This window comes from Mustela nivalis (assembly GCF_964662115.1).
Source record: "Mustela nivalis genome assembly, chromosome: 3".
Lineage (NCBI taxonomy): Eukaryota > Metazoa > Chordata > Mammalia > Carnivora > Mustelidae > Mustela > Mustela nivalis.
The window spans coordinates 4,189,394-4,200,524 of NC_139022.1; the positions used below are offsets into that span (position 1 = coordinate 4,189,394).

The 11,131-nt window shown below is 35.9% G+C and overlaps 1 protein-coding gene across 1 annotated transcript; it reads left to right on the forward strand.

Annotated features, from left to right (window-relative positions):
* Nucleotides 1-9,387: 9,387 nt before the first annotated feature.
* Nucleotides 9,388-10,353, forward strand: LOC309861953 (olfactory receptor 2AK2-like; the record flags this gene model as incomplete). The annotated part of the gene is given in 2 exon segments (XM_082725223.1): nucleotides 9,388-10,305; nucleotides 10,309-10,353. Coding segments are annotated over 2 exon segments (963 nt in total).
* Nucleotides 10,354-11,131: the final 778 nt, after the last annotated feature.

Genomic DNA, 11,131 nt, shown 5'->3' on the forward strand with positions numbered 1-11,131 from the left:
TTTATTCTTCCAATCCAGGAGCATGGAACATTTTTCCATTTCTTTGTGTCTTCCTCAATTTCTTTCATGAGTCCTTTATAGTTTTCTGAGTATAGATTCTGTGTCTCTTTGGTTAGGTTTATTCCTAGGTATCTTATGGTTTTGGATGCAATTGTAAATGGGATTGACTCCTTAATATCTCTTTCTTCTGTCTTGCTGTTGGTGTAGAGAAATGCAACTGATTTCTGTGCATTGATTTTATATACTGACACTTTACTGAATTCCTGTATAAGTTCTAGCAGTTTTGGAGTGGAGTCTTTTGGGTTTTCCACATATAGTATCATATCATCTGCGAAGAGTGATAATTTGACTTCTTCTTTGCCGATTTGGATGCCTTTAATTTCCTTTTGTTGTCTGATTGCTGAGGCTAGGACCTCTAGTACTATGTTGAATAGCAGTGTTGATAATGGTCATCCCTGCCGTGTTCCTGACCTTAGTGGAAAAGCTTTCAGTTTTTCTCCAGTGAGAATGATATTTGCGGTGGGTTTTTCATAGATGGCTTTGATGATATTGAGGTATGTGCCCTCTATCCCTACACTTTGAAGAGTTTTGATCAGGAAGGGATGCTGTACTTTGTCAAATGCTTTCTCAGCATCTATTGAAAGTATCATATGGTTCTTGTTCTTTCTTTTATTGATGTGTTGTATCACATTGACTGATTTGCGGATGTTGAACCAACCTTGCAGCCCTGGAATAAATCCCACTTGGTCGTGGTGAATAATCTTTTTAATGTACTGTTGAATCCTATTGGCTAGTATTTTGTTGAGTATTTTCGCATCTGTGTTCATCAAGGATATCGGTCTATAGCACTCTTTTTTGGTGGGATCCTTGTCTGGTTTTGGGATCAAGGTGATGCTGGCCTCATAGAATGAGTTTGGAAGTTTTCCTTCCATTTCTATTTTTTGGAACAGTTTCAGGAGAATAGGAATTAGTTCTTCTTTAAATGTTTGGTAGAATTCCCCCGGGAAGCCATCTGGCCCTGGGCTTTTGTTTGTTTGGAGATTTTTAATGACTGTTTCAATCTCCTTACTGGTTATGGGTCTGTTCAGGCTTTCTATTTCTTCCTGGTTCAGTTGTGGTAGTTTATATGTTTCTAGGAATGCATCCATTTCTTCCAGATTGTCAAATTTATTGCCGTAGAGTTGCTCATAGTATGTTCTTATAATAGTTTGTATTTCTTTGGTGTTAGTTGTGATCTCTCCTCTTTCATTCATGATTTTATTTATTTGGGTCCTTTCTCTTTTCTTTTTGATAAGTCGGGCCAGGGGTTTATCAATTTTATTAATTCTTTCAAAGAACCAGCTCCTACTTTCGTTGATTTGTTCTATTGCTTTTTTGGTTTCTATTTCATTGATTTCTGCTCTGATCTTTATGATTTCTCTTCTCCTGCTGGGCTTAGGGTTTCTTTCTTGTTCTTTCTCCAGCTCCTTTAGGTGTAGGGTTAGGTTGTGTACCTGAGACCTTTCTTGTTTCTTGAGAAAGGCTTGTAACGCTATATATTTTCCTCTCAGGACTGCCTTTATTGTGTCCCACAGATTTTGAACCGTTGTATTTTCATTATCATTTGTTTCCATGATTTTTTTCAGTTCTTCTTTAATTTCCCGGTTGACCCATTCATTCTTTAGAAGGATGCTGTTTAGTCTCCATGTATTTTGGTTCTTTTCAAACTTCCTTTTGTGGTTGAGTTCTAGCTTTAGAGCATTGTGGTCTGAAAATATGCAGGGAATGATCCCAATCTTTTGATACCGGTTAAGTCTGATTTAGGACCGAGGATGTGATCTATTCTGGAGAATGTTCCATGTGCACTAGAGAAGAATGTGTATTCTGTTGCTTTGGAATGAAATGTTCTGAATATATCTGTGATGTCCATCTGGTCCAGTGTGTCGTTTAAGGCCTTTATTTCCTTGCTGATCTTTTGCTTGGATGACCTGTCCATTTCAGTGAGGGGAGTGTTAAAGTCCCCTACTATTATTGTATTATTGTTGATGTGTTTCTTTGATTTTGTTATTAATTGTTTTATATAGTTGGCTGCTCCCACGTTGGGGGCATAGATATTTAAAATTGTTAAATCTTCTTGTTGGACAGACCCTTTGAGTATGATATAGTGTCCTTCCTCATCTCTTATTATAGTCTTTGGCTTAAAATCTAATTGATCTGATATAAGGATTGCCACTCCTGCTTTCTTCTGATGTCCATTAGCATGGTAAATTCTTTTCCACCCCCTCACTTTAAATCTGGAGGTGTCTTCGGGCTTAAAATGAGTTTCTTGGAGGCAACATATAGATGGGTTTTGTTTTTTTATCCATTCTGATACCCTGTGTCTTTTGACAGGGGCATTTAGCCCATTCACATTCAGGGTAACTATTGAGAGATATGAATTTAGTGCCATTGTATTGCCTGTAAGGTGACTGTTATTGTATATGGTCTCTGTTCCTTTCTGATCTACCACTTGTAGGCTCTCTCTTTGCTTAGAGGACCCCTTTCAATATTTCCTGTAGAGCTGGTTTGGTATTTGCAAATTCTTTCAGTTGTTGTTTATCCTGGAAGCTTTTAATCTCTCCTTCTATTTTCAATAATAGCCTAGCTGGATATAGTATTCTTGGCCGCATGTTTTTCTCGTTTAGTGCTCTAAAAATATCATGCCAGCTCTTTCTGGCCTGCCAGGTCTCTGTGGATAAGTCAGCTGCCAATCTAATATTTTTACCATTGTATGTTACAGACTTCTTTTCCCGGGCTGCTTTCAGGATTTTCTCTTTGTCACTGAGACTTGTAAATTTTACTATTAGGTGACAAGGTGTGGGCCTATTCTTATTGATTTTGAGGGGCGTTCTCTGAACCTCCTGAATTTTGATGCTCGTTCCCTTTGCCATATTGGGGAAATTCTCCCCAATAATTCTCTCTAGTATACCTTCTGCTCCCCTCTCTCTTTCTTCTTCTTCTGGAATCCCAATTATTCTAATGTTGTTTCGTCTTATGGTGTCACTTAATTCTCGAATTCTCCCCTCGTGGTCCAGTAGCTGTTTGTCCCTCTTTTGCTCAGCTTCTTTATTCTCTGTCATTTGGTCTTCTATATCACTAATTCTTTCTTCTGCCTCATTTATCCTAGCAGTTAGAGCCTCCATTTTTGATTGCACCTCATTAATAGCTTTTTTGATTTCAACTTGGTTAGATTTTAGTTCTTTTATTTCTCCAGAAAGGGCTTTTATATCTCTCGAGAGGTTTCTCTAATATCTTCCATGCCTTTTTCGAGCCCGGCTAGAACCTTGAGAATTGTCATTCTGAACTCTAGATCTGACATATTACCAATGTCTGTATTTATTAGGTCCCTAGCCTTCGGTACTGCCTCTTGTTCTTTTTTTTGCGTTGAATTTTTACGTCTTGTCATTTTGGCCAGAAAAGAGTAAATGAAGGGGCAAGTAAAATACTAAAAGGGTGGCAACAACCCCAGGAAAATATGCTTTAACTAAATTAGAAGAAATCCAAAATCGTGAGTGGGGAGAAAGGGGATAAAAAGAGGTTCAAAAAGAAAGAAAGAAAAAAAAAGAAAAGAAAAAAACTTTTTTTAAAAAAAGAAAACACCTGAGAAAAATGTAAAAAAGAAAAAATATATATATTAGATAAACTAGTAAAAAATCGTTAAAAAAGAAAAAGGTAACAGTTAAAAAAAAAAAAATTTCCCGAAGGCGAGAAGAAAAAGAAAAAAAAAAATGAAAAAGAAAAAATTAAATTAACTGCAAGACTAAAAAAAATCACAGGAAAAAAGCCATGAGTTCCGTGCTTGGCTTTCTCCTCCTCTGGAATTCTGCTGCTCTCCTTGGTATTGAAACCGCACTCCTTGGTAGGTGAACTTGGTCTCGGCTGCATTTCTTGTTGATCTTCTGGGGGAGGGGCCTGTTGTAGTGATTCTCAAGTGTCTTTGCCCCAGGCGGAATTACACTGCCCTTACCCGGGGCCGGGGTGAGTAATCCGCTCGGGTTTGCTTTCAGGAGCTTTTGTTCCCTGAGCGCTTTCCGTAGAGTTCCGGAGGACGGGAACACAAATGGCGGCCTCCTGGTCTTCGGCCCGGAGGAGCCGAGAGCCCAGGGCCCCACTCCTCAGTGCGCCCTCAGAGAACAGCGCCCAGCTACTCCCGTCTGCCTGACCTCCGGCCGCGCTCCGAGCTCACCGAGCCTGCGACCGGTTCAAGGTCACCCCGAGCTGCGAGCTTACTGTCCGCTCTGTCTCTGCAGCCGGCTTTCCCGTTCCAATACCCGCAAGCTCTGCGACACTCAGACACCCCCGATCCTTCTGTGACCCTGCGGGACCTGAGGCCACGCTGACCCCGCATGGGCTTCGCCCCGGTTTAGCCTCTGGAGCGATGTCCCTCAGCGGAACAGACTTTTAAAAGTCCTGATTTTGTGCGCAGTTGCTCCGCCGCTTGCCGGGAGCCGGCCCCTCCCCCCGGGGTCTATCTTCCCGTCGCTTTGGATTCACTTCTCCGCCGGTCCTACCTTTCAGAAAGTGGTTGTTTTTCTGTTTCCAGAATTGCTGTTCTTCTTCTCTTCAATCTGCCGATGGATTTTTAGGTGTTTGTAATCTTTAGATAAGCTATCTAGCTGATCTCCGGCTAGCTGAAGCAGTCTCAGCTTGCTCCTTCTCCGCCATCTTGACTCCTCCCTATTACAAGCATTTTTGTATGGGATTACTAACTTCTTTTGTAACTATCCTAAGTAGCTTACATGTGTTGGCCCATAATACATTTAAAAATTTTTCACACAATGTCAACTGAAAATAAAACAACAACAACAACAGTTTTAACCATTATCATAAAGTATTAGATTTAAATTCAGAGGCTGATCTATCTTGAAGGTAAAGAAGTTAACCTTAGGGTCTCTCCCTTGCACAGGCCCTTCAAATGCCATATTTTCATTGTGTATCACACTTTTTTCTTAAGGTAACCTCTTAAGACTGTGCATGTCAAGTTATCAAAATTGTAGGTTTTTCCCATGATAGGCTAAAATTATTTCCATCAGTGGCTAACTGTGAGGAAAGTGTTGATTACTTATGGGACTCAAACTTTATTTAAAATCAGAGATCTGGATTCCATACTCCTATTTTCCCCTTTGCTGACTGGCATTCAGTGATTGATGTTGCACTATTCTTTGTGGAGAAATTCTTTCCAAAACTAAGGTACTTTATAGAAAAGAAAACTACATTTTATACATAAAATGATTCGGAGAAATAAAGATAAAAAATGTATGCATTTTACTTTTAACTTACTGATGTATTCAAGTTACATAAAGTATAATGTAGATCTCTGTATATTCCCTGTGAACTCTAAAGTATGTTACCTTGACCTTCAAGATCTACACTTCTTTCCTTTTCCTTTACTTTGTGGTTCTTGGTGTTTTTGTTTTCTTTTTTCAAATCTGTGTAGAATAATTGCTTTGTTTTATCCCATAAAGTTGGTTAAGGGGATTAATGGTTTAAACTCAAAGTCCCCTTAATTTCTAAAAATTCAATAAATATTATTAATATAGAAAATGATTAAATTAATATCATGTTATTTAAATTATTCTCCCTGAATTTAGGCATAATTTTCCCACTTTGGAACTTAAACCCCTGAATTCTATTTTAAAACCATACCAATGCTTTTTAATATTTTTCCATTTTATTTTATTTTATTTATTTCCAGAGTCCATGAATTCATTGCTTATGCACCACACCCAATGCCCCATGCAATATGTGCCCTCCATAATACCCACCACTAGGCTCACCCAACTTCCCACTTCCATCCCCTTCAAAACCCTCAGTTTATTTTTCAGAGTCCACAGTCTCTCATGGTTTGTATCCCCCTCTGATTTCCCCAAACTCACTTATTAAATTTGTTTATTTTTCAGAGAAAGAGAGCACAGGCAGGGAAAGTGACAGGCCAAGGGAGAAGCAGGCTACCTGCTGAGCAAGGAGCCTGAGGACTGACTTGATCACCAAAACCCTGTGATCATTACCTGAGCCCAAAGCAGACAGTTAAGCAAGTGAGCCATCCAGGCATCTGCATAGCAAGATTTTTATGATTGTTGTACAAAGGCAATGAACTATATGACTAGACCATTTGCAATGTCATGTAATTCCTCAGAAATTGTTAGCTTTTTTTGTACACAAAAAACCTGTACAACAATCAGTTATTAATTATGCAGAATCCAAATCCATATACATATTTTAGTTAAGTAGTACTTTTTTAAGTATTTGGTGATGTGATTGTTTCTCATTTTGATGAATATATGAGAGAATTGGCCAAAATTCTAGGTTATTTTTTTTTTCCCTTTTGGAACACTGACTGCTTGTCTAATGAAGTATCATGTGCAGTGTATAATATTGCTTAATTGTGGACTAGAGACCAAGTTTTCCCAAAAGGGCTGTTGAAACCAAAATATGAATTTCCACCAAGAGAGATTAAAAATCTTACAAGAAGGGAAGAAAATGACTGTACATTTAAATTATATCTTCTGCTGAGTTTGTTATGCTAAATGCTTGAAGACATATTTCCTAAGGAAAAAAATTAAAGTCACTAAGACCTACAGAATTTTAGTACATTAACATCTCTTTTTTTTTTACATTAACAGCTCTTAAAAAGCTTTTCAAATTAGAGATTTTAATACTTTTTGATTACTCTTAGAATTTGTTGTTTTTGCTTCTTTACAGGTGTGTCATGTTAAGTAGTTTGATTATTCAAAATATATGTAACTATTCATATATATGACCATCAAATACTATTATTTTATATTAAAAATTATTAAATAATTAAAATTTTAATTACGATTTTAAAAATTATTAAAGAATAAATTGTTGTAACTGTAATCACTACCACTATATGGGTGTTAGGATTCCTTTCTATATATACTATGCAGATACATCTTCCATTCTTCTTTTTAATGTTTTAAGAAAAAATAATTCTAGAAGAATGAAACACAGCTCAATATAAGAGGCTATATGCCTCAAAGGAAATGCCTTTTACATTAATAATTTTATAAAAGTAAAGAAAATTTCTGTGTCTACTCATCTTGAAAAAGATACAGTGTTTCAAGGAAATATCATCATCATTTTTAGTCTCTAAGACTTGGTTTAGTGGAGGGAAAGGAATATTTATAGTAAGTAAGTATCTATCAGTAACAATCAGTCCTCTGAAGGACATGAAAAGAAATTACAATGCCTTGATGAATTTCCTACAACTTATATTGAAAAGGAAAATATACAGTTATTCTTAGACATACTATTTTTAAAAATGCATTTCATTTGATCATTATGTAGTGTGAATTTTATTATGCATCTGACATGTGCATATGCTCAATCAACATATCACTTCAGTGACTTACGTGAAAATAATATAGAGTTAAGTATTTGAGATTTGTTTGGTCTTATATTGAATATGAATCATCCCAGCTTTAAAGGACAAAGGGGATGAAGACCAACTTGTCACAGGAAGATACGACCAGAGTTTGGTAGCCATGTGCAAGACACCATGACGCTAGAGCATCCTTGTATTCTTGATGGGACTACTGAACATCTTTGTTTCTTTCTTTGCTAAACCATAATGTTTTGGATTCTGTAAAGGACAAATTTATATCCAACAATATTTTTTTAAATAATGAAAATATTTAAAACAGATAAAATATTTCAGGAAACTAAAAAAAAATACATGGTGAGAATTCTATGCAGTTTCATTAAAGGGAAATATATTCTAAGTCATATTGTTCCATACAAGTCCTGATTATTATTAATAATTTCATTTTATATTTATTTATCTTATTACTGACTGAAATATGAAGGACCTGACACATTTTCTGTATGTATGACTTCCATTTCTTTAATTTCTATCTCCTGACATCAGTTGCCTAATACCTTTACCTTAAATAAAATTTACACCAAAAATTTTGGTGTAATTCAAGAGAAATGTGGAAAGAAATAGTGCAAACATGTGTGTGGACTATAAGAATAATGAGGTCTTATTATGATGAAAATAACTATATATAATTGCTTATTTTATAATAATTTTTTAGGTAGAAATTGTTGACTTTCAGTTTGTGGATCTAATAACATATAACATGTTCTGAAATCAAGCATGGTAAATATAAACTTTAATAATGCTTCTTTTCTCTGATAAACCAGTTTGACTTTAAAACAAACTTTAAGATGAAGTTACTTTAAATTTTTTTTTCCTTCAACTCGAAATTCCAAGACATTACTTAGTGCACCAGAGCTACATGATAATTAGAGTTGTTTTAAGATTGGGAGTCATAATTTTTAAATTACATTGGTGAACATATCATAAAAGTTGTCAGTCCTTAGTAGTCATATTTATTTTATATTAATGTGAATGTAACTCACATTTAGAATTTCTTCTATAACTAGAAATGATTTTGGATGTTGGAGGAGGTGTCTATGTCTCTAGAAATTAGAGAATTTCTTTTGGGGGGGAAAGAAGATGCATATCTTTTAGGTGCTTCTCACCTTAACATGAACTTTCATACTTCTTCCTCATATATCAAGTGATTTTTTATTTATAATACATTAATGTGGCATAGCCTAAAATTAATTTCCTGAACTTTATGAAAATATTTTATAACATTTGATTTTTTTTTTTATTTTTTTAAAGCTTTTATTTCTTTGTCAGAGACAGAAATGCAGAGAGAGCACAAGAAGGGGGAGCAACAGATACAGGGAGAAACAGGCTCCCCACAGAACAATGAGCCCAATGTGGACTCCATCCCAGGACCCTGGGATCATGACCTGAGCCAAAGGCAGCTGTTTAACTGACTGAGCTACCCAGGTGTCCCATTCAATGTTTGTAATACTAGAGTACTACCTTTTAGAATCAGAGGTGAGGAAAAATGATTAGATAACTTTGTATATGTTTACAAAACCTCAGAATTCTGTATTTAAAGGGGAAAAAAGGATAAAACATGTATTTTTCAAACTGTACAGAAATTTAGGGTGCTTTTAATACTGCCACAAATTCATTGGGTAATTGAGTGTGAGTAATACATTTGATGATAAATAAATATAAAGATGATGGAAATTGAATACACATACATTCTCTAACAGTTGTCTTATGTGTAAAGAGATTGGTTAAGTTCTGATTATCCAGTGTTTATTCTCTGAAAGTTACTGGAATATGATAAATTGTTTTCCACTCATTTTGCAAAGAAAATGAAAGCAGTATTAAGTCTGTATATTTTACTTGGCTAGGGAAATGGTGTGGAGCCAATTCAAGGCACTTAATAGTCATCATTTTCTTTTCTCTTGAAGTGTGGTCATTGATTTTTCATGGAATATTCAGATAATATGTGCTGTGATATTTGAAATTAAATTATGAAGACAGGAAATCAAAGCATCAAAATGGATTTTATACTCTCTGGTATTTTCCAGTTTGGTCAAAAGGATGTTTTCCTCTTTGTTGCCATTGTAATTCTTTTTGCAGTGGCTCTGATAGGGAATATCATACTGATTCTTCTCATTCAACTGGACACCAGACTCCACACTCCAATGTACTTTCTACTCAGTCAACTCTCCTTCATGGATATAATGAACATTTCCACCACAGTGCCCAAGATGACCACTAACTTTCTGTCAAATAGTAAGACCATTACTTTTTTAGGCTGTGTGATTCAAACATTTGTGTTCATAGTCCTTGGTGGGACTGAAGCCCTTCTTCTTGGTTTCATGTCTTATGACCGATATGTAGCCATCTGTCACCCTTTACACTATCCCATACTCATGAACAAAAAGATCTGTTGGTTCATGGTTACATGTGCATGGACCAGCTGTTCTATCAATGCTTTAGTACATACATTGTATGTATTTCATCTTCCATTTTGTAGATCACGGCTCATCAACCATTTTTTCTGTGAACTTCCATCTCTATTACAACTGGTATGTCAGGACACATCCCAGTATGAGCATACAGTCCTCCTGAGTGGGCTTATTATTCTGCTGCTACCATTCATGGCTATTCTAGTTTCCTATGCCCGTGTCCTTACTGTGGTGTTCCAGATGATCTCAGGCAAAGGACAGACAAAAGCTATCTCTACTTGCTCCTCTCACTTGATAGTGGCAAGCTTATTCTATGTGACTGCTCTATCCACCTATACAAGGCCACACTCCTTGCATTCCCAAGGACAGGATAAGGCAGTGGCAGTGTTTTACACCATCATCACACCCCTTCTGAACCCATTTATCTACAGCCTAAGGAATAAAGAGGTTATTGGGGCCATGAGAAGACTGTTGGTATAATGGATATTTGTACAGGAAATAGTCATTTTGGGAACCTCTTATTGATTGATACTGAACAACACAGATCACTTTGTTTGGGATACTGTTTTGAAATATGTAAGCTCCCAGAAATATTTATGAAATTGATAAATTGATGATAAATATCTTTAATCCTGCTTGTTTCAGAATAGCTTAAAGTTATATATTTTTAAAAATTTTATGTTATTCACTATACAGTACCTCATACTTTTTGATGTAGTGTTCCATAATTCATTGTCTGCTTACAACCAATGCTCCACATTTTTGAAATTGGATCCATTTCCAATCTGTAAGCTGGAAAAATTGTGTTATTATCAACATTATTTAGCTTCTAAAGTAATATATCTCACCCCGTCTACTCAGTGCTTGCATGTCATAACAAATATATTGTAATATCCTCCTTAATATCTGAAACACAATGAAAAGGAGATATAATCTATTTCAACACACAATATTAAAAGGATCTATCTAAGTAGATGTAATGTAGAGCAGAGTACATAATTCAGTTATTCATATGTTTATTCAACAACACAGTCCCATCCATGTTGATACAAAAGTTGGGTATTCATCCTTTCTGATAGCTGAGTAATATCCCATTGCAATATCTTCCTTATCCATTCATCTGTGAAGGGCATATTGACTCTTTCCACAGTTTGGTAACTGTGGCCATTTCTGCTATGAACATTGGGATACAGATGACCCTTCTTTTCATTACATCTTTATCTATGGGGTAAATATCCAGTAGTGCAATTGCAGAGTGATAAGATAGCTCTATTTTTAATTTCTTGAGGAATCTCCACACTGT